The sequence below is a fragment of the Zootoca vivipara genome, chromosome 12 (genome assembly GCF_965207765.1).
Source record: "Zootoca vivipara chromosome 12, rZooViv2.hap1.1, whole genome shotgun sequence".
Classification (NCBI taxonomy): Eukaryota; Metazoa; Chordata; class Lepidosauria; order Squamata; family Lacertidae; genus Zootoca; species Zootoca vivipara.
In genome coordinates this window covers 50,262,138-50,285,618 of record NC_142595.1, presented here as the reverse complement: position 1 = coordinate 50,285,618, position 23,481 = coordinate 50,262,138, and the positions used below count along the sequence as shown (strand labels likewise).

The 23,481-nt window shown below is 48.0% G+C and overlaps 1 protein-coding gene and 2 non-coding genes across 7 annotated transcripts; 1 reads left to right on the top strand and 2 right to left on the bottom strand.

Moving 5' to 3' along the window:
* Positions 1 to 635: 635 nt before the first annotated feature.
* TRNAG-UCC (transfer RNA glycine (anticodon UCC)) lies at positions 636 to 707 on the bottom strand. The gene has a single exon. It is a non-coding gene; the product is annotated as a tRNA-Gly (tRNA).
* Positions 708 to 926: 219 nt separating this feature from the next.
* TRNAL-UAG (transfer RNA leucine (anticodon UAG)) lies at positions 927 to 1,008 on the bottom strand. The gene has a single exon. It is a non-coding gene; the product is annotated as a tRNA-Leu (tRNA).
* A 1,163-nt stretch (positions 1,009 to 2,171) lies between these two features.
* TNFSF12 (TNF superfamily member 12) lies at positions 2,172 to 22,838 on the top strand. 5 transcript variants are annotated; one of them, XM_035136130.3, is made up of 7 exons: positions 2,184 to 2,891; positions 8,019 to 8,057; positions 10,002 to 10,086; positions 12,193 to 12,255; positions 12,502 to 12,537; positions 20,540 to 20,664; positions 21,364 to 22,838. In XM_035136130.3, exons 1-7 carry the CDS (start codon positions 2,712 to 2,714, stop codon positions 21,613 to 21,615), a joined length of 780 nt encoding a protein of 259 aa, XP_034992021.1. In that variant the 5' UTR covers positions 2,184 to 2,711; the 3' UTR covers positions 21,616 to 22,838. The 5 variants fall into 5 exon arrangements, 4 of the variants coding, with proteins under 4 accessions (XP_088510717.1, XP_088510715.1, XP_088510716.1 ...); XR_015946496.1 differs by lacking the exon at positions 8,019 to 8,057 and having other exon boundaries at positions 2,172 to 2,891; positions 20,540 to 20,679; positions 21,364 to 21,499; XM_088654591.1 differs by lacking the exon at positions 8,019 to 8,057 and having other exon boundaries at positions 2,172 to 2,891; positions 12,502 to 12,533; positions 20,540 to 20,679; positions 21,364 to 21,499.
* Positions 22,839 to 23,481: the final 643 nt, after the last annotated feature.

Below are 23,481 nucleotides of genomic sequence, written 5' to 3'. Positions count from 1 at the left end.
GTGGAACTGCAGATTGTAAGCTCCCGAGGGCAGAGTCCTTTCTGCACTCTGAAATGCTCTTGTGCCCAATGTTTTCCTTTCTTAATTCAAGTTGCAAGAAAGGCGACTAAATGACAGGAAGACCTTTCTGCCAGTGAATAGCTGCTGGACAGTGGAGCAGACTGATGGAGAATTCTCATTCCTTGGAGATTTTTTAAGCAGAGATGGTCTAGTTGAGATTAATCATGGATGGTCTAGTTGAGATTCCTGCTTTGCACGGGGTTGGACTAGATGACCCTGGGTGTCCCTTCCAACTGCAATCATAATATTGGGCTGCACGGTGCGTGCACCTTTTTTGCAAGCTGCAAAATGAGCTTAGTCCTGATACATCAGGGGGTCTGCGGGTGGGATTGGAAGAGGGGTGGGGTTTTTTTGCATTTCCTTAACAATAGATAATCACACACACACCCCAAATTGTTGGATTGAAGCGTGTGGGGAGCGTTGGAGAAATCCCCGACCATCCTTGTTTGCATCTCGGGAAGCGGGAGGATGGGGGGGGGCGTTTGCCTTTTTCAACAAATCAGCCCCAACGTTACGGGCGCGGGAGCAGTGGAATTAAAAAAAACCCCGAAATAAATAAAAATTTAAAAATATTTTGCGTTGGCCGGGAATCGAACCCGGGTCAACTGCTTGGAAGGCAGCTATGCTCACCACTATACCACCAACGCTTGTTGGGATTAAGTAGGCTGCCGGGAGCCAGAAATGGAAGGAAGGATTGCCTGTGCTTTTTTTCCTTTTCTTTTCTTTTGCAGAAGGGGAAAAGAAAGAATGTGGCGGGGGTGGAGGAAGGAGGAGCCAGCCGGGAAAACAGCGAGTTGCCTTTTTTCCCCCCAAGCCTGGGAAGCGCCGCCGACTCAGCAAAACCCTGCGCCTCTGCGAAAAACATCTGGCAGCGGTGGGATTCGAACCCACGTCCCCGGAGAGACTGGAGCCTAAATCCAGCGCCTTAGACCGCTCGGCCACGCTACCTTAACTGGTGGGTGGGGGGAGGGTAAAGGGAGACGAAATCACAAAAGCGGTTTTTAAAAGTACAATAAGATGCACCTAAACACGTGTGAACCCCCGACACGTGTTGACCCCCCCCCCGATGCCCCCGCTCTTTCCAGACAGAGATGCCGTGCGAGGAAACCGGACTCACTTCCTTCCTTTACACGCTGAGCAAAGAAAGGCGAAACTGCGGGGTATTAATTTTTTTTTATAACCATTTGCAACATCCGGAGCAGAAAACGTTTTTCTGCAAGCTCCCTTTGCACGGGACGTCGCCGTCTTTTTGCTGGAGTTGGCGGGCAGAAGTGAAAGGAATAAATTGCCTGGTTTATTTTATTTTATTTTGCCCCTTTTAAAACTGGGGAGCGCTCTCCTGGGTGGACCCGCAAACGTTGATGGTCGTCTGAACGGAGCCGCTGGATGACCCGGGTTCGGTTCGTGCTAGCGCAGGAATTGTGCATTTTAAAAAAACACCCCGAAATAAAAGCATTTTTTAAAATGAATTATTTTTTCCACGCTTTCCGCCCCCAGAGAAAGATTAAACTGAGTAGTAGGATATTTTGTAACGTTTGCAACTCCAAACTAAAAATCCTCACTTCGCAGGATGTATACTATAGGAAAGTGACGTAATCGGGTTCGTGTCACGGCATTTCATTTCATCCCCCTCTGTTGACCACCTCCACCCCCAATGCCACACGTGTGTGTGTGTAAACACGTAGTATCACAGGATAACACTTCCCGCATGGGACGGGCTGTATTCCTCGAGAGTTATTGCCACCACTAAGCGGTTCCTCCTTCAAGGTGCCAGAAGACTCCTTGCTGTTTCCGATGTGACCCGTGCTTTATTTCGCGACGCTCACACGCCCATGGCTAACACGTGTCGACGCCTCAACCTCAAAACTATAGCTTGAAAAAAAGTGGAGCGGGGAAAGGCTCAATCGTTGATTCCCAAATCTTGGGACTAGCAGATACTCCGGGTTTGTTTATTTTACGTCCCATCCCGGCCGCTAAAAAAACAACACCGTAACGTGTGAAGCTGCATCCCCGCAAACCACCCCCAGGCAATTTAAGTATGTGTTGGGGCGAGATGCAGGGGTTACACACTCAACCAACAGGGCGGCGCGCGCGCGCTCCTTCTTCGGGACGTGTGAACCTACGGAACTCCCTGCTGGGTGACCCCCCCAGCAGCTCATTCGAGCCCATCAGCTTCGGCTATCCAGAAGCTGCCAAGCTGGGCCGGGAAAGCAGCCAGGCAAGCAGTCAATAGTTCACCACCAGCGGCCCTGCTTCGTGGCCATTCCCTGAGATAGACTGCCTCTGAAGGTGGAGGCTCTACCTCGCGCGCTGGAGCTGTAAGGCGGCGGCCGCGGCTTCCTGTGCCGGCGCCCCCGGCCGGGCCTGCTCCGCCCTCGGCGCGCCGCAGCTCCGGCGGGCGTTTCCTGTCCGGATGCTGCTGTTTTGGTGCTGCTGCTCCGCCTCGGCCTCTCGCCGCCGGGGCTGCTGCTGGCAGGCGGCCGAGCGCGGCCTCCCCTCGACGGCCTCGCTGTTGCTGCCGCCGCCGCCGCCGCCTCCTGCTCGTCCTCCGGCGCCTCCTTCCCGGCGCCTCTCCGCACCCGGCCGCTTCCGCGCTTGCAGCAGCCGCCACTCGCCGCCGCCGGCCTCGTCCGCCCGCTCCTGCCCCGGCCATGGGGAGGCGCCGCCGGGCCCGGGAGCCTCCCGCCCGCCTGGTGCTGCTGGCGCTGGCGCTGGCCTCCGGCTCGGCGTTGCTGCTGGCCTCGCTCAGCCTCCTGCTGGCCGCCTGGCCCCGATCCAGCGCCCGCGCCGCCCAGCAAGAAGCGCCGCCCGCCGCCGCCGCGGTGCCACAGGTGAGGGGCGCACGGCGAGCGCGCAAGCTCTAGCCGCGCGCAATGCCAGCGAGGCGCGCGGAAAGGTCCTTGGGGAGGAGGAGGGGGGGACCCAACTCGGGGACCCCTGGATCGCAGAGTTGCAGAGAGATTCGCACGGGGGGCACCGAGGCAGACGGGCGAGGAGTAGCGGGAGGGAAGGCACCCTAAGGGGCAGCCAGCAGCACCCATAAGGCGCACCCAGGGCTGGGCGAACGCAGCTCAGGGCGTGCGTCCGGGAGGGCTGAGGAATGCGCTCAGCTGGGCGCACTTTAAGTAGCCAATAATCCGGCCACCTGCAGGAGACCCGAGGCAGGGGGAGGGGCGCCTGCCTTGCAAGGTACATTATCTGCCAACAACAACAACACACACACACACGTGTGACACTTTGGAGGTGAGCAAATTTATGGTTGCAGGAACTTAATCACATGCACAAAGCGTGATTCTGAACAGGCATTGCAGAGGGTTGAGCTAGATGACCCTTGGGAGTCCCTTCCAACTCTACAGCCCTATATATAAATAAATGGAAGGGAGGAGGGAGATTGTAAACAGTGAGGCCAAGAGGCCAGGCGAGGCAAGAGCTCAAATGCAAACTCAAATATGCCCAAGATAAGCATTTGACAGCAAGCGATAAGGCACGACTTTCTTTCTTAGCTTGGCCCTGCTATTTCCAATCCTGTCGTGGGAGAGCAAGAAATTAACTCAGTGGGTACCAAACTTTTTTTGGGGGGGGGCATTGCCTCCCAACTCTGCAATTCTCAGATTCCAAACAGCAACGATTAACTGCAACCCAATTAAAACTCTTAGTTTGATTGAACAGCGGTGATGGAATTTGACCCAGCGATTCCAGCTTGTGGAAGTCATTTACAACCCCAGTGCCCCACGCCTGCCCCCTTACCCCATGGCAATCCCACTGCCGCCCACACGGGGGGGGGGGGTTCTGCCCATTTTGGAAGCCCCCCCCCCGGGCACTAACGGGTCCCTCTGCAGCGGATTCCTCTGGAAATGGTGCAGGAGGCTGCCCGCACCTCCAGGGTCACAGCAGAACAATGGGCATAAGGTCTAGACCAGCCTTTGCCAAGCAGGCGCCCAGCCCTCCAGATGGGTTGGGGCAGAGCAGGCTGGTCCGTACCCAGCCAGTAAACAGTGCAAAGCTCTGCATTGCTGGGAAACATTCCTAGACCCCTGAGGCAAAGCGCACTGTTTGCCGCCTTGCGGGCATGCAGCGCTCGACCACAGACCGCCACATGCCTGCCAACCCCTGCTGAGCCCTGGGCTGTGGGAAGCAGCCCAGTAGTTATTATGGTCTGCAGAGTGGGCATAACACTTCCTCCCAAGTCCTTTAAATAGCTCGGAGTGGGTCACGTTCCCGGCACCTTTGAGCGACTGCTGCGCAGCAGGCGGGAATTCAGCCGGTGCAGTCTCTCCGCAGCATGCTGGTGCGTTGGGGAGAGACACCAGGCGAAGGCAGAGGACCCCCTTTAACATACCATGTTTGAAACAACAGGTCCATTTACTTAGAGAGCCAGGGTGGGGCAGTGGTTAGAGTACTGGACTAGGGCCTGGGAGAGACCAGGGTTCCAGGTGCAAATCTCAACGCCACCCATTCGTCTTTCCCTGGGCAAATGGCTCTGTTTTAACTCTGCCTGCTGCGAGGCTGCGTTCAGGAGGGGTTTTGCTGCAGATGAATCCTGAGGCCGTCCCAGCTGCCGAGCGGGAGGGTGGGGTCGGATTCGGGTGGGGAGAGGTCGCCCGAGAGAGATCTCCCCAGCCCCAGCCTGCCTTTCAGGTGGGGAAACCGGAGAGCCTTCCCAGCTTGGCCAAGCCCACCCAAGTGACTCAGTCGTTGGCCCGACACTCGAACCTGGATCTTGCCAGAAGTGCGTGCTCTGGAAGCCTCTGCTCTTTCTCCGAGTGGATCCTTGACCCCGAGCTGGCGCGCCTCTCTTTGAAGCGGCCTGCATCCTTTGCCGTCCTCGTGCCCTCCAGATGGTTCTGTCCTGTACTAGTAAAAAAGCAGCCAGGCTGGGTTAGAGCAGCGGTTTTGTGCAAATGGACCCTTTTATTTGGAGGGGGGGCGGCGTGTGGTTCAGAGGTGAAGCCCACCCCACCCTCTGGACCCACACACCCAACAGCTGGGCTGGCCCCGCAGAGGCTGGAGGCCGGCCTGTCCTGGCTGCCTCTCCATAGCAACCTCCCGATCTCCCCCTTCCCAGGCCTTTGCAAATAAAAACAAAAAAGCCATCGCTGAGTGCTCACATCTGTTAGATGCGAACGAGGCCCAATAGAGTAGGCCGTGCTGAAGCCCCAGGCCTCCTTTGCAGCCCTCCAACCTGTCTACACATGCAAATAGCCTGACTACAGGATCAGACCAGAGGCCCATCTGGTCCAGCATCCTGTTCTTACAGCGGCCCACCAGATGCCTGTTGTGGGAAACCCGTAAGCAGGATTCGAACTCTCTTCCCTCCTGCGGTTTCCACAGGCAACTAGTATGCAAAATGATTGCTGCCTTCCACAGTGGGGCCCGGAAACCCGCGCCCCCCCCCAGCCTTCTCCAAGAATTTGCCTGATCCTCTTTTTAAATCCACCCAATTCACAAGAAATGAGATTCCGACTAAACGCCAGGAAGAACTTCCCAACAGCAAGAGCCGTTTGACAGTGGGATGGATTCCTTCGCAATGTGGTGGGCTCTCTCCTTCCTTGGAGGTTTTTAAGCAGAGGTGGGGTGACCATCTGTCATGGATGCTTATGTTGACATTCCCGCATCGCAGGGGGTTGGACTAGATGACCCCCAGGTTCCCTTCCAGCTCTCCCATTCTCCCATTCTAAGTTGGTGGTCGTCCCTGCCTCTTGGAATCCCGATAGTTTAACTGAACAGATGATAAAACGAGCACCTCAAATGCATTGTTTAATGTTTTCTCTTCTCTGTTTTCTCTGTGCATGATGTGTGATGGTAAAAGAGAGAGAGCTTCTGAGCATGCACAGAGTGGTTTTCATTTAAAATGGAGCAATTGCATCCTGGCTTTTATCCGCCCATGATATTGGGGGGGGGGAGGCTTCTCCAGGTCAAAGGTCACATCCCATTAAGCCTCATCTGGGAGTTCTTTGCAAAAATGACTTACTGAGTTAATGTAATTGGCTAGTTCTTTGGAAACTTCCTTTTTCTATTGCGATGAAGATAAATCTACATTCTGGAAATTAAGAGGGGCAGGTACAGGTTTGGGTGGATGCAATAGGAAAACATACATTTTACACAGTGCTTGCCTTTTCTTTGGTTTTTATCTAGCTATACTGGAGCAGAAATAAAAAAATTCCTACACTGTTCAGTGTATCTGATGAAGTGTGCATGCACACGAAAGCTCATACCAAAATAAAAACTTAGTTGGTCTTTAAGGTGCTACTGAAGGAATTTTTTTTATTTTGCTTCGACTCAGACCAACACGGCTACCTACCTGTAACTAGAGCAGAAACGTTTTCATTCATTGACCGATGCTGCTTTTGACGCTAAGATTCCCTTGGGCAAATCGTGGCATTAGTGCTTGCAAGGGTACCTCTGAGCGTGCCCTGAGGGCTGAGTGGCGACAGGTGTGGGCTGCGCAAGACCCCCGCTTCGGAAATTTGGGGTGCCGCCAATGCTCGCCCTGCTCAGAGTAAAATCAACAGGCCTTCCTGAGTTAGGTCCCTTAAATTTGAGCGAGTCTGTTCTGCAGACTCGACAGCGCTGAGCTCAATATAAGATGGTTTCCTATGTTCCCGATATGGTGCCTGGCCGTTCTCACACCTCCTCTCCCTCGAATGTACTCCCCACCCTGCTATTTTCCCCCTTCCTGATGTTCCCCCTGACAGCAGAGAGGAGGATCAGAAATAAGAAAGGCGTTAGCAGCTAGGATGTTCGGAGATACATGTTTTCTGGGTTTCCGGAGCAACCATCTCCCTCCCCCCTCTCTAAAAAAAAAGTATATCTCAGGGCCGCATTTTTGAACCCTTCCCAAAACCTTCCTCTCCCACAGGTACGGAGCAATAAATCAGCCTGGAACTTTGCATTGTTATCTTGTTAACATCCCTGAGCTAAATCTGCAGGGTTATATATATATATATATATTTCTTAGCGTGCTTCAAACCTCTCCGCAATATTTTGCCCTTGATGAAGCCAGTGTTAGAAACTCAGATATATAAGCTGATTGCCAAAAGGCACCTGAAACTTAGGTTCCAGAATGTCCAGGCCACGATTTCTTGTTGCAGCGAAAGGTATTATTATTTTTCATTTCAGTTCTATGCCGCTTCCAATCTCAGAGTGGTTGACATTGAGACATCGTATGAAACCAATTCTGGAATAAACCATAGAATCATAGAGTTGGAAGAGACCACAAGGGCCATCCAGTCCAACCCCTTGCCAAGCAGGAAACACCATCAAAGCATTCCTGACAGATGGCTGTCAAGCCTCTGCTTAAAGACCTCCAAAGAAGGAGACTCCACCACACTCCTTGGTAGCAAATTCCACTGCCGAACAGCTCTTACTGTCAGGAAGTTCTTCCTAATGTTTAGGTGGAATCTTCTTTCTTGTAGTTTGAATCCATTGCTCCGTGTCCGCTTCTCTGGAGCAGCAGATGCAAGCTTCAAGGAAAATATTCCTGATCCTTCTCTGAGTGACATCTTGCTTTCCCCAAATTTGTTTACCTAGTTAATTGATACAGCTTCCCCATGGCAGAAGGACACCAGGAAGGCAGTGGGGTGTAGTGGTTAGAGTGTCAGGCTGGGACCTGGGAGATGAGGGTTCAAATCCCCTGCTTAAGGAAGCCAGGCAGAGATGTCTATCGCCAACCCGGCATCCAGAGATCTCCACAGGGCTGCAACTGGACCCACGCCAGTCGCAAAGAATTAACAACCATAAATTTCACAAGGGGAAAACGGCGCCTGGACATTCCTTTGTGCCGACCATAACCCAGGTTTAAGGTGGCATTTGGCTTATACGATCTAACAGGACCAGTGGCCGGGGAAGATGGGAAATGTAGTCCAAAACATCTGGAGGGCTGAAGTTTGGGGGTGCCTGCTCTTGGGCCTCTCTGTTTGAAGGAGGGTCTGATCCTCTTCTTTCCTGTTGGTCCTCAGGAGCTGCTGTCCGAGGATGACGCCGAAGAGCTGGACCCGGTACGTGGCTCTCTCCCAGGGGTCTGGCCCGGTTGAACTGCTGCCTGCACGAGGGGTGTATGTCTGTCCATTTCGCTGCATGTTTTGGAACAGATCTGGAACACGGATTCCAGAAACCCCCTTCTCCTCTGCAGCGGTTTCTCCAGGAGAACAGATTGTCTAAGGCAGGCATCCCCAAACTTCAGCCCTCCAGATGTTTTGGACTACAATTCCCATCATCCCTGACCACTGATCCTGTTAGCTAAGGATCATGGGAGTTGTAGGCCAAAACATCTGGAGGGCCACAATTTGGGGATGCCGGGTCTAAGGCCACAGGGAGGAGCCAGTATGCCCTCTCTGGATGTTTCCTGGACAGACCCCAGCTCCCATCACCCCCCACCATGGGCCACGCCAGCAGGGGCTGATGGGAACTGGAGTCCAAGAAGATCTGGGCATCCCTGGTACAAGGGCCACGGAGCCTGCTGGATCAGGCCAACGGCCCATCTGGTCTAGCACCCTGTTCTCACAGCGGCCACCCAGATGCCCCAATTCGGAAACCCACAAGCAGGATCCAAGCCCATGAGCCCTCTCCCCTCTTGCGGTTCCCATAAATTGGTATTCAGAGACATAAATAATAATAATAATAATAATAATAATAATAATAATAATAATAATAATAATGCTGCCATCCATCTGGCGCCTTCCAGGAAAATATAAAAACACAAGAGAACATTAAACATTAAATACTTAATGTCTCCGACAGTGGAGGCAGAGAACAGCCATCCTGGCTAGTGGCTCTTTCCTCCTGCGTGGATTTATTTAAACCTCTTTTGGCTGCGTCCTGTGGCAGGGAGTTCCATAGTTCAGCTACGGCTGAATCTTCCAACGTTCAGTGTTGTTAGGTGTTCATGAATTCTCGCGTCATGGGAGAGGGGGGAAAGCATTTTTCTATCCACTTTCTACGTTTTATACACTCCTGTTGTGTCGCCTCCCTTGCCTTTTCCGCAAGCTGAAAATTCCCGAACACTGTAACCTTTATCTGTGAGGCAGCTGCTCCACCCCCCCTCTCATTTTGGATGCTCTTTCCCTGCCCCTCCCAACTCTACAATAGCAGAGGGATGGATGGATAGATTGCCTTGGGGGTGGGGGGGTGCTGCTGCTTTTGGAAAAGAAAATGTTTGATCCAAATATTACCTGGTAATGGGACAGCAGGCTCATGCCCCCAGGTGAGCCTAGCATTGCCATCCTTTGGGGGTTCACTTTTTATGGAGAACCCAAATACAGTGGTACCTTGATTCTCAAACTTAATCCGTTCCAGAAGTCCGTTCCAAAACCAAAGCGGTCCAAAACCAAGGCGTGGAAAGCAACGCCAAACGGATTAATCTGCTCCAGCCTTTTAAAAACAACCCCTAAAACAGCCATTTAACATGAATTTTACTATCGAACGAGACCATGGATCCATAAAATGAAAGCAATAGTCAATGCACTGTACTATAAAATAAATAAGACAGTATTGTAGATGATAAAAATCTATATTAATTTTTTCCCCTTACCTGCAGTGATGATAGTCATTGTTTGGATGGGGGGCTTTTATCCATTTCCGCAGTCACACAATCAATCAATCAGTAGCTGGACTGGGTTCCACACAGTCACAAAGAACAAATTAACCGAAAAAGCCTCAAAAACACAAATGCAAAATTAATAGCAAAAAAAAAAAAGCGCCAAACTTAATCCGTTCCGGAAGTCTGTTTGACTTCTGAAATGTTTGAAAACCAAGGCACGGCTTCTGATTGGTGCAGGCGCCCTGGAAACAATAGCCGACAGCCGTATCGGATGTTCGGCTTCTGAAAAACGTTCGAAAACCGGAACACTTGCTTTTTCGGAGTTTGAGAACCAAAGCTTTTGAGAACCAACCTGTAATTTTGCCTGCCCTCTGTGTCTTGCAATGTCCCTCTCACCCTCTAGGTGGTGCTGTCTACCGGCTGGAGCAGCCAAGGCAAGTTCCTGCACCATTTTGCCCAGCAGGGGGCGCTGCGGCAGAGGAGACAGGGTGAGTGTTGCTGCCTCCCCCTCAATGGAGTGGACGGGGAGGGGAGCAGGCGAGGCACCTGATAGGCCAGGGAATATGGGAGTTGTAGTTCAGCAGCGCCCCCAGAAGGCCAGAGGGTTCCTTGCACCTGTTTGCGAAAGGATGGCTGTGATTGCCCAGTATAGCCTCCCACCCTCTAGAATGTTTCGGACTGCAATGCCCAGCTAGCACCGCCGTGCAATGACGATGGGAGTTGTAGTCCAACATGGCTGGGCATCTGGGGCTGGAGGGGGTTCGGGTGCAAAGCCTTCACATCCCAGGAACGGCTTCAACTGGCCAGCGGAACCAGGCGAGGGTCGGCGACGGGTCTCCAACCCACCTGTCTTGAAAAACAATGGAGTGCACCTCGGGGGGTGAAGTCAAGGGGACACGGGAGGGCGAAGGCTGACCTAGGCCACATTCACACTGGACTTCTGAAGCAGCACCATGCCACTTTAAACAGCCAGGACTCCCCGACCTCCCCCCCCCCAGAATCCTGGGAGATGTAGTTTGCAAACTACAGCTCCCAGAATCCTTTCAGGGGAAAGCTTTTTAATATCTATATGCAGCCGCTGGGAGAGAGCATCAGGGAGTTTGGGCTGGGTGTTCATCAGTATGCGGATGACACCCAGCTCTATCTCTCTTTTAAATCAGAACCAGTGAAGGCCATGAATGTCCTGTGTGAGTGTCTGGAGGCGGTAGGAGGATGGATGGCGGCTAACAGATTGAGGTTGAATCCTGACAAGACAGAAGTACTGTTTTTGGGGGACAGGGGGCAGGCAGGTGTTGGGGACTCCCTGATCCTGAACAGGGTAACTGTGTCCCTGAAGGACCAGGTGCGCAGCCTGGGAGTCATTCTGGACTCACAGCTGTCCATGGAGGCGCAGGTTAATTCTGTGTCCAGGGCGGCTGTCTACCAGCTCCATCTGATACGCAGGCTGAGACCCTACCTGCCCGCGGACTGTCTCGCCAGAGTGGTGCATGCTCTAGTTATCTCCCGCTTGGATTACTGCAATGCGCTCTATGTGGGGCTACCTTTGAAGGTGACCCGGAAACTGCAATTAATCCAGAATGTGGCAGCTAGACAGAGGACTGGGAGTGGACTCCGGAACCACATAACACCGGTCCTGAGAGATCTACATTGGCTCCCAGTACGTTTCCGAGCACAATTCAAAGTGTTGGTGTTGACCTTCAAAGTCCTAAAAGGCTTCTGTCCTGTATACCTGAAGGAGCGTCTCCTCCCCCATCGTTCTGCCCGGACACTGAGATCCAGCACCGAGGGCCTTCTAGCGGTTCCCTCATTCCGAGAAGTGAGATTACAGGGAACCAGGCAGAGGGCCTTCTCGGTAGTGGCACCCGCCCTGTGGAACGCCCTTCCAACGGATGTCAAGGGAATAAGCAGCTTTCCTATTTATTTTTAAAAGCCATCTGAAGGCAGCCCTGTTTAGGGAAGTTTTTAAATATTTAATACTGTATTGTTTTAATATTCGATTGGGAGCCGCCCAGAGTGGCTGGGGAGACTCATTTTTGAGACAGCAATTTTGGGATTCTTAGCAGCAATAAGTGGCCTGACAAATTGGCTAAAAGCCTTGTAATTGGTAAGAGTGCGATAATCCTCCTTTGGGAAAACATGATCAATATCCTCCATGCCCCAGTCAGTTTTTGTATTAAAAGGATCTTGATGGAGGTAGCTGCGTCTGTCCTGACTTTTGCTTGCACTCGTCTTGGTAAACAAACTCAAAATAAAATTAAAATCAAGGAAGTGTGGGCCAAGGTGATGCGCGTCGCAGCCAGGTCTGTGTAACACATGTGGCGCTGCAGCCTCCAGCAGTCACTATATACAGAGTCCGTCCAATGTCCCCCTTATCACACCCAAATAATAAATTATTATAATATTATTATTATAAAGTCATGGGTGTTTAAAGTGGCGTTGCAGTGCTTTCAATGTGCAGTGCAAGGGAGGCCATGCCCGGAGCAAGGTGGGACTCCTTAACTCTCCCCGCCACCCTATAGCTAGGCGCTGGCTGGAATCCTGCACTCACAGCTGTGCCTTATTGACCTAGCAAGGCTTTCTCCCCCGTTTCACAGCCGCCAAAGGCAAGCGCTCCCGGCCTCGGAGACCCAGCACCGTCTCAGCTGCGCACTACGAAGGTGAGAGGAACTATGGCACGCTCCCTTGCGCCCAGATCTGGCCCCACCCAGCCCACCTGTCGGGGGAAGAAAGCAGGGACCCTCCCCACAGCTCCCCCTGCTTTTATTTGGAAGGGACTGCTTTGGTTTTTTTGGGGGGGGTCTTCTTTCTCGCCAAACGTGCACAGCGCTTGTCGCGCCCTCAGGAACCCGCTCGCGATCCCCTGGAGACTGCTTGACCCCCGTCTTTTATTTTTATTATTTCAGTGCAGCCGACCGAAGGACGGGCTGGGATCCAGGCAGGTAACACTTCTTGAGCCGGGGCTTCTTCCATGGCTGGGTGGGGAGGGGAGAAGAGGGGAAGGCTTCTAAGATCCTGTCTGCACGCAGCGTCCAGGCCCCTTTAAACAGTCATGGCTTCCCCCAAAGGATTCTGGGAGCTGTAGTTTGTTAAGGGTGCTGAGAGTTGTCGGGAGGCCCCCCTTCTCCCCTCACAGAGCTACAGTTCCCAGAGCGGTTTAACAACTGATCCCTCTTCGCAGGGAATTCTGGGAAACGTAGGTCAGGGAGTGGAATGCAGCCTCTTAACAGCTTTCAGCGCCATAACAAACTACAGCTCCCAGAATCCTTCGGGGGAAGCCAGGGGTGTTTAATGTGGTATCGTACTGCTTTAAATGGGTAGTGAAAATGGGGCCTAGGTAATATTTCAACAAGACCTCCAAAGTGGGGATTTGTAGCGCAGGATCGATCCATCTGCACCAAGTAATCAAGGTTCCCCCCCCCAGGGAACCCTGGGAACTGTAGTTTGCTAAGGATGCTGAGAGTTGATAGGAGACCCTGTTCCCCTCGCAGAGCTATAATTCCCTGGGAAGAGGGATTAGCTGCTAAACCTCTCTGAGAATTGTATCTCAGCACCTTTAGCAAACTACAACTCCCAGGGTTCTGTGGGGGAAGCCATTCAGAGGGGTATCAAGGCAATTTAAATGTACGGCTGTGAATGTTTGTGTGTGTGTAGTTTTTTAAACTACACACACACACAAACCACAGGTGGCGCTGTGGTTAAACCACTGAGCCTAGGGCTCGCTGATCAGAAGGTCGGCGGTTCGAATCCCTGTGACGGGGTGAGCTCCCGTTGCTTGGTCCCAGCTCCTGCCAGCCTAGCAGTTCGAAAGCACGTCAAAATGCAAGAAGATAAATAGGAACCGCTACAGCGGGAAGGTAAACGGCGTTTCCATGTGCTGCTCTGGTTTGCCAGAAGCAGCTTTGTCATGCTGGCCACATGACCTGGAAGCTGTACACCAGCTCCCTCGGCCAATAATGCGAGATGAGCGCGCGGACTTCCGGTGAAGGTGCGCCAGAAGCAGGCTGCGTTTAAGACGCTCCGCTCAACTTGGAGCGTTAAATTCGATAGCGTTTGTCTTCGAGGGGGGGGAGTGGCGCTAAACACCCCCCCGAAAAAAGCGGGAGTACGGGTCTCCCGCTAATATAGTGAAAAAGCGGCGCGAAACGGCGGAACTGCGTAGCGGCACCGCTTTGAATGGTGGAACTACGGAGAGGAGCCAGCGCAAAATAAAGAACAGACGACGCTGCAGCGGCGCCCTAGACCCTGCCTGGCGAGCACCAGAGCTCTTCGGCTTGGAGATTAAACAAGAGCTACCGACCCGTGAGTGTTGAGATTGCTTTTATTGGACTTTTAAAACAGACTCCGGGCGGGCGGTTAAGCCGAAGGAACGCTTAATATATCGCTGATAGACTTGCTTTGAAAGCCCTGCGTGTGGGGAGAAATTTTGAGAAGGGAGGCAATCACCAAGACAGCGTGGTGGAATATTAGTGAGAGAAAATTAAAATAGACGCTGCAAGGACAGATAAGAATTGTCATTAAAGATGGAGACTTGCCAGTAGCTGACTCATGTCGGTGTGTTCCTTTCCGGCGTCATTGCGGAAGTGAAGATAAAGGAACAGCAGCAATAGAAGGGGTGAGAGGAGAGACCAGCAGAGTTAATCTCTGAAAAGATACACAGCGACACCCAGTGGATTGAAGTGGTAACTGAGGCTCCTTCTTTCTTCTTTGCTGCTCTCATTTAAAGACATTTTGCAAACTGTGTATGAGACAGCTATAAGACAAATACCCACTCAAATTTTATTTCCTTTATTTAAAAAAAAAAGAGAGAGAGAGATGAGACCCATTTAAGGAAGAACATAAGGGAACTCCCAATTAAAAGGGGAAACAAGGTATCCGGATTGAAGAAATTAAAGAGAATTAAAGAGAATTGAAACACAAAGAGAACATATAAAGTGAAAATGGCAGGCAGACGACAGAATGCAACAAACTCAACAGTGACAGCAGGTAACCAACCAAGAAGACAATCAATGAATAATGAAAATGATGCTCTGGCTGACTTAAAAGAGCTGATAACTGAAATGAACAAAGCATTAAATGAGAAGTTGGATACAGTGGACTCAAAAATTGAAAAATTGGACTCAAAGATTGAAGGAAATTCTAAAATGATTGCTGATTTGACAGGACAAATAAAAGATCTACATTGTAAAAACAAAGAACTTGAGAAATCGGTTAAAGATCTAAATGCCAAAGTAATTAAGCAAGAAGAAGTAATTAAGAAAATGACAGTGGAAAATAGAGAATTAAGGAGGACAAAGGAGAAAGAAGAGGAGGAAAATAAAAAAATAAAGAAGGCACAAGAAGACCTAGCAGACCAACTTTCATTACTTGAGATGAAACAGAAGTCCACGATTCTACGGATGAGGGGCATTCCTGAGTCAGCAAATGAGCAAATAGAAGAAAAAATAATTAAGGAATTGTCAAAATGGTTGAGCGTCAATGAGGAGGAGTTATTGATGGATGTGGATAAGATCTACCGAATCAGATTAGACCGGTCAAAGAACATCAGAGGCCCCGGGGATTGCATGGTTTTTTTTAACTCAATGCTACTCAGAGACAAAATACTGCAAAAGAAAAAACAAGAAAGTCTGATAATAGACGGGAAAATCATCTCTATATATAAAGAAATTCCCAAGAGGATTCGGCAGAAAAGACAGAATTATAAAGTATTGACGGATGCCCTATCGAAGCAGAACATGTGGTATGTCTGGGAGTTCCCAGAAGGGCTCACGTTTACATTCAAAGGTAAAAGGAAAACGATCAGATCGGCGGAAGAAGCGGAAAGATTCTATAACAGACAAAAGAAAGAACTGTTTGGGGAAGAAGAAGAGAATTAAGACGAACTGACTCTAATTTACAAAGGCGGATAATTTAGTTACCAATTTTTGATTTATTTCTCGTGTACATGATGGAATTGTAAACAATAGTTGCCCACCCTTATTGCTTCCCCCCCACACATAATTTCTCCCCTTCCCCTTTTTATCTTTAATCCCTCCCTTCCCCCTTTCCCTTCCCCCCTCTTCTCTTCACCCTCCCTTTCCCTTCCCCCTCCCCCCCTTTTTCTTCTTCTTCTTCTTCCTTCCTCCTCCCTTTTGGTTGCTCCTATCCCTCTCTCCCCCCTTCCCCCCTTTCTTTTCTTTTCTTTTTTTTTTCTCCTTTTCTTATCCTTAAGAGTCTTTTAAAAATTAAGCCGGCATTGATAGCCTACAACTGGAGTGACATAATAAAGTTATGAATTTAAAAATTATTTCATGGAATATTAATGGACTAAATGATAAAATTAAAAGAAATAAGACGGAGCATATATTGAAAAAAGATTCCTGGGACATTATATGTCTTCAGGAAACGCATGTATCCAAAGATCATGAAAGGGTATTAATTAATAAGAGGTTAGGTACAGAATTTATATCATCCGACGTGAAAAAGAAAAGGGGGGTGGTTACGTATGTGAAATCTAGTATAAAGGCCGAAAAGATATTCCAGGATAAGGAAGGAAGGATGTTGGGAGTGCGCTTGACGTTGCCGACAGGGAATGTGACAATAATTAATATTTATGTACCAAATGGATGTAAATTGGATTTTTTCAAGAAATTAGGGAAGAAGATGGAAGAATATATAGATGAGGAAGAGGTAATCTTACTAGGGGATTTTAATGGAGTTGTATTACCGCAACTGGATAGAACAAAAGGAAAAGGGAAAAATAGAGGTAAATTACCGGACGTTTTTTTTCAATATAATAAGTAATTATGAATTAAAGGATGGATGGAGAGTAAGAAATCCCGAAGAAGAGAAATTTACATATTATTCTGGGGCTAAGAAGTCGGCGTCAAGGATTGACATGATCTGGGTGTCATCTAAATTAATGTCTAAGGTAATAAAATGTGAAATACTAGCAAAATCTATAACGGACCACAACCCGGTTATGGTGAGAATAAGAGAATATAACAGATTGATTAGAAGATGGCGATTGGATGAGAGAATTTTAAATGATGAAGTATTTGTTGAAAAGGTTAAAGGTTTGTTGAAAGAATTCTTTAAAAATAATATTTCAGAAGAAATAGATTTGACAACAACATGGGATGCAAGCAAAGCCTTTATTCGGGGCATATATCTTCAACAAAAAAATAGGGTTAAAAGAGAGAGAGAAAAAAATATGGAAGATGTTAGGAGAGAAATGGAGGAGAAGGAAAAGGAGTTAGCTAAAAAACCAGACGATAGGAATTTGGTAATGCAGATTAGACTCCTACAAAATAAATTATCCACATTGACGAGCCACGAAATTGAGAACAAAATAAAATGGATGAAACAGAAGACATTCGAACATGGGGGGAAAGCAGGAAGGCTTCTAGCATGGCAGATACGTAAGAGGCAGAGTGAAAGAATGATTACAAGTATAGTAGATAAAGGGAAAAGGTTGAATAATAGAGAGGATATACAGAAATGTTTTGTCAAATTCTATAAAAATCTGTATAAAAAAGAGAATAGTGATGGAGAAAAATTGGGAAACTATTTTACCAAATGTGATATAGGTCAAATTAATGAAGAAGAAAAGGAGTTACTTAACAAACCGATATCAAGACAAGAAATGTATGAGGCTGTTAATAGATTGAAATTGGGTAAGTCACCCGGAACAGATGGTCTATCAAGCCGGCATTATAAATTGTTTTGGGAGGAGATAGGTGGTGTGTACCAATTGTTAGTGAACGAAATTTTAGAAAAGGGAGTGTTTCCAAAATCATGGCGAGAAACATTTATAACATTAATACCAAAGAAGGAGGGAGAGAACGACCAGGTGGGATCCTTCAGGCCGATCTCTCTACTTAATGTCGACTATAAAATCTTCAGTGATATCCTAGCCGGAAGATTAAAAAAGATATTAAACAGGCTCATTGGGCATGACCAACAAGGCTTTTTACCAGGGAGAAAAATGTCAAATAATATGAGAATTTTCCTAGATTTAATTGAATATCTAGATTGGATGCCTAGCAAAAAAGCAGCTTTTATCTTCTTGGATGCCGAAAAAGCCTTCGATAACTTGACATGGGAATTTATGAAAAAATCATTGGGGAAAATTGGAATAGGGGGCAAATTTATAGAGGGGATAAACGCAATTTACAGCGAACAGAAGGCAAGATTGATATTAAATGGAGAAATAATGGAAGAATTTGAAATCCAAAAGGGTACCCGTCAGGGATGCCCTTTATCTCCTTTGTTATTCATTTTGTCAATCGAATTTCTGTTAAAAGACATCCAAGGAGACAAAAACATCAAGGGGATAACATTGGGGAAGAATATTTATAAAATTAAAGCCTTTGCTGACGACGTGATTTTAATGTTGGAAGAACCATTGGATTCGATAATTAATTTAAAGGAGAAATTGCAAAAATATGGGGAAGTGTCAGGCTTTAGAGTTAATATGGGAAAGACCAAGATGATAGTCAAAAATATAGGGAAGAAAGAAATAATGGATTTGGAGAAGATTACAAATTGGGAAATAGTTAATAAAATTAGATATTTAGGAATTGTTGTTACCCCCAATAATATAAATTTGTATGAGAACAATTATCTTAGAGTATGGAGGGAGATTAAAAAAGATTTAGACCGTTGGAAAGAATTAAACTTGTCCCTATCAGGAAGGATAGCAGTGATCAAAATGTCAGTGTTGCCGAAGATCCTGTTTTTGTTTCAAATGTTACCTATCATAGGAAAGAAAGAAATTTTTGATTCGTGGAGAAAAGACCTAAGCAAGTTCATCTGGCTAGGGAAAAAAGCGAGAATACAATATAAATTGTTAACAGACAGCAAGGAGAGAGGTGGCTGGGGGGTCCCGGATCTCAGATTATATTATGCCTCCGCATGTTTTTGCTGGATGAGGGAATGGATAGTACTAGAAAATTGTGAACTCTTGGAATTGGAAGGGTTTAGGAATAATAAAGGATGGCACGCGTACCTATTGCAAGAAAACAAAGGAAAAGATAAAAGTTTTATAGATCATATAATTAAAAAATCGGTATTTAAAATCTGGGAGGAGTATAAAAACCTATTAGAAGCAAAGACGCCCTGGTGGGCGTCACCATTAGAAATGACAACGATGAGTGGCCGAGGTAAAAATAGAAAATGGCCAACCTACCAGGAATTAACAGTAAAAGAAGGGGATCAACTTATATTAAAGCCATATGAAGAAATTAAACATCATTGTACAAGTTGGCTACATTATTTACAAATACAAAGCTTATTTAAAAAACATAAAGAAATAGGATTCAATGAGGGCAAATCTAAATTACAGGAAATTTTGATTGATAATACGGCTAAACCACTGTCTAAGATGTATAAATTTTTATTAGAGTGGGAATTAAAAGATGAGGAGATAAAATCTGTAATGATAAAATGGGCTCAGGATGTAGGAAGACCAATCTATAAAGTACAATGGGATAAATTGTGGAGATCGACAATGAGATTTACAGCGTGTTCAGGAATTAAAGAAAATATGATGAAGCTCGTATATAGATGGCACCTGACGCCAGAAAGGCTAGCTAAAATCTATAAGACAGAAACAAAAGAATGCTGGAAGTGCCAGGAAAAAACTGGTACGTATTTTCACTGTTGGTGGGAATGTAAGAAAATATATAAATTCTGGAGTGAGATATATGAAAAAATGAAGAAAATGATAAAAATTACGTTTGAAAAGAAACCTGAATATTTTCTATTAAGTTTAATCCCAGAAAGTATACCTAAAGATAGAATTAATATTTTCTTATATGCGTGTGCCGCGGCGAGATTAGTACTAGCTCAGAAATGGAAAGGAACAGAAACGCCAACAATCCAAGAGTGGCAAATTAAAGTAGTAGAGTTTATGAATTTAGCAAGAATGACGGCGGCAATTAGGAATATACCAAAACAGAGAATAATAACAGAATGGAGATACGTAGAAGAGTTTTTCAAAAAAGAAAATATAAAAACAGAGCTAGTGATTTGTCTGGAATAGAGAAAACGTAGGAAAAACTTAGTTGGATTTAACAAGAGGGAAAGCAAACTAAAGAGGGAAATAATAGCAAGAGAAGCGATATGTTGGCGATTGGAAGCCAATTTTAATTTAAAATGAATGGATTTTATGGAGATAGGCCCATGTGTTAAGATCTAAGCTGGGGCTAATTTTCCTTTTTTTTTCTTTTTTCTTTTTTCCCTTTTCCTTTTTTTTTTCTTTCCCTTTTCGTTATGTTATGTTATGTTATATCATCATGTTATGTTATGTTATGTTATGTTATGTTATGTTATGTTATGTTATATTATGTTATATTATGACAGGTTTGCCTAAGTTGATTTTGTATATTATTTGTAGTCTGATGGATTTAATTTATTTAGACCAACCTTGATTTGTTTACTTATGTTGATTAAGTTACGTTGGGTGGCTTAAATATGTAGTTATGTTATTTATATTACTTGATATACTATAGTATTTAAGTTGCCAAGTTATTTTATGTTATTAAGTTACTTCAATTTTTTTTTTTTTGGTGTCTGTACATCTTTTAAAATTTTCTAATAAAGTCTATTTTAAAATCTAAAAAAAAAAAAAAAATGCGAGATGAGCGCGCAACCCCAGAGTCGGTCACGACTGGACCTAATGGTCAGGGGTCCCTTTACCTTTACCTTAGTTTTTTAAATATTCACAAATGCTTTAGCTGTTTTTTATATATGCAGTTGTTGCATACATATGTATATACAGTATATGGCACCATTCACGTAACAAAAACTACTGTAGATCTTTTATCAAAATTTTCAAAAGCAGGACCCTGTTGGGTAATCTAACCGGGGTAGCGAGGCAAAAGGGGGGGGGGTAATTTAGAGGGATGCTTTGCAAACCACTCACTCCTCAACCGTTTCCTTCTCCCCCACCCCGCCCCATAGATGCCGACGGGACCATCCGCGGGTGGGTGGAAGCTAAACTCAACACGACGAGCCCCCTCCGTTACGACAGCAGCCGGGGCGAGTTCACGGTGGCCAAGAGGGGCCTGTATTACCTGTACTGCCAGGTGAGGGCGTGAAAGGTAATCTGGAGCCAGGGAGGGCCCATGTGGTTTTGGGGTTCTCAGGGCGGGGGAGGAAGCAGAGACTTGTGGGTAAAAAGAGCAAGGCATCCTGGGAAATGATGAACTTTGGTTCTTCTGGAGGCAAGAGGGAGAAACAACAAGTGGTCAGTATTGATCTCCCAAGGTCGGTGGGGCTGTGTAGGGGGCGAATAAACGTCCAGAGGCCAAAAAGGGATTTGCACGTCTCAGCAATAAAGGGCACGAGCATGTGCAGAGTGCGACTCCCTCGCCGACGAGGAACCTCCATACTCCATCTCTTTAGGTGAGATAAAAAAAGACGGCGTCATCATTATTTTGACCTATTGTACTTCCTTTTTAAAATATACATTTTATGATTGCTAGCTAACGGCGACGAGTGATTAATGTGAATTGTAAATACTGACATTTCGAGACTTCTTTTTATTTGCGAGTTTGCGAGGATTTGGGTTGGGGCCAGCGATAGGTTTAGGTTGAGCCAATCGAGGGGCCAGCCGAACTCAGAGGTTTGGGAAACAAGAGTTCAGGCGGCCGCCTGCGAGGGATTCTTTAGTGGAGATTTCTGGATCGCAGGGGGGTTGGGCTGGATGCCCTTTGGGGGTCCCTTCCAGATCGCCAACTCTGTGATTCTAAGCTTATTCTCCGTGTTACCCGCCCCACCCCCAGGTCCATTTCAACGAAGGGAAGACGATCTACATGAAGCTGGACATCATGTTAGACGGAGAGCTGGCCCTGCGCTGCCTGGAGCAGTTCCCCCCCACCAGCTCGGGACCCCAGGACCCCGAACTTCGCGTCTGCCAGGTCTCCGGCCTGGTCCTGCTCCGGCCCGACGAGTCCATCCGGGTCCGCACCATTGCCAACGTCCGCCTCAAGGCTGACCGTTACCTCACCTACTTCGGTCTCTTCCAAGTCCACTGAGACGAAGGGCGCTGGGGATCCGTCGAGAGGGAGGAGCTGGATGGCGCGACTGCGCCCTTTGGGGAGCTGGATGTGGGGGGTTCAGAGAAGAGGGGGGCAGGAGCCACTACGGACTCGATTCTTGCATTGCAGGGGGCTGGACTGGATGACCCTCGGGGTCCCTTCCACTTCTACGGTTCTAGGACTCCCTGCATTCAGTATTGCGGCCTTCCCGGCTCCCAGGTGCACCAGATCGGACCAGCGCCGATGATTCGTTCCCCCTCCGCTTCCAATCTTGAACTTCCCGTTTTGGTCCCGCTAAAGACGCCTTGGTCCATTTTTTTGTGGCGGGGAAAGGTTGCCATGGCCCCTCCGTGTTCTTGCTCCGCTGCAGCCAGAAGCCGCCTTGCCACCCAATCTCAGGCTTGGGATCCCGTTGTGGGCCTCAGCCCTTGCGATTTGTGATTCCTGTGTTGCATTGCAGGGGGTTGGACTGGATGACCCTCGGGGCCCCTTCCAACAATGAAAAACAGAAGCCACAAACCAAAAAGAGAGAGGAAGAAAAGAGGAACTGGGTCATTTGCATGGGCTCTCTAGACGGTTGCTGCATTTCCTTCTGGGAATTGTATTTTTCGCTGCTACACTTCTGCCTCTGCCGGGATCTGTGCCGTCCTAAATTTACAACGCCTCATGTTTCCTGCGTTATTCTGCTTTGTTTTTCATTTTGTTTCTTGAAAGCTGCTGGACATTTGCCCGTGGGTTGGACTAGATGACCCTCCCAGCCTCAGCCCGCCGCTGACAGCCCCCTCCTGCTTCATGCCAAGCGCAGTATATAACACAAAAGTTTAGAGGCACATCTTGTACATAGAGACTGCAGTTCGGGTAGCAGCCAGCAGGAGGCGACAAAGACACCCACGGGAACAGGAAGCTTTGGTGGATCCCGCCCATTCCAGCCAGTTGAGGGCCAATGGGATTCAAAGACGCTTCCCATTGGCCGCGGAGAGCAAAAGGGGATTTTTCAAAGGACAACCCATAGGCTGACGTCTCTGTCCCTGCAGATAGATAAACAGTATAATCTCTGCTAGCCAGTGTCGGACTTGGATAGGGGAGGAGGGCCTGATCCTGTTGGAGGGAAAGAGATGCTGCTGTTACATTACCTGTTCATACCTGGGGCAGAGGGAGGGGTTGGGGTTTTAATGACCTGTTAATAACAGAAGAACAGGCTTGTTAAACAAAAACAAAAACACGAGCATGTTTATTTCCTTTTCAGTCGCAAAGTGGGGCACACAAACACACATAGAATCATAGAATCGTAGAGTTGGAAAAGACCACAAGGGCCATCCAGTCCAACCCCCTGCCAAGCAGGAAACACCATCAAAGCATTCCAGACATATGGCTGTCAAGCCTCTGCTTAAAGACCTCCAAAGAAGGAGACTCCACCACACTCCTTGGCAGCAAATTCCACTGCCGAACAGCTCTTACTGTCAGGAAGTTCTTTCTAATGTTTAGGTGGACATTAGGAGTTAGCTCAGCTCTAACTCGGCCTTGCTCCCTGCCTTTTCCAGCCAGACCCCACACACACACACACCCCAATAGGATGCCTCAGACCCACACAAAAATTTGGAGCTTCCAAGTGCTATGAAGCATGCGCAGAGGGCATAGATGGTGCTCTGGGGGCCCTTCCAACGCTGCAATTCCATGTTGCCCCCTCATTACAAAGCCCCACGTTTCGGGGGGGGGGAGAGAGACACACAGGGAGGATTCATGGCTGAATGTCTCCAGTCGTCCGCAAGGGATTCCCACGCAGAGGGCTTGATGTTTCCGGCCATCGCTGTCCCATTTGCAGAAATCTTTGCAACGCGGAGTTGGTCTGGCAACAGGCCTGGC

Excerpts from the sequence above, each read along its gene's own strand:
- TNFSF12 (XM_088654589.1), top strand. The coding sequence starts at position 2,474 with ATGCTGCTGTTTTGGTGCTGCTGCTCCGCCTCGGCCTCTCGCCGCCGG. Across the intron at positions 12,534-20,539 it reads AAGGACGGGCTGGGATCCAG|ATGCCGACGGGACCATCCGC; the intron begins GCAGGTAACACT and ends CCCGCCCCATAG. Across the intron at positions 20,665-21,363 it reads TGTATTACCTGTACTGCCAG|GTCCATTTCAACGAAGGGAA; the intron begins GTGAGGGCGTGA and ends CCCCACCCCCAG.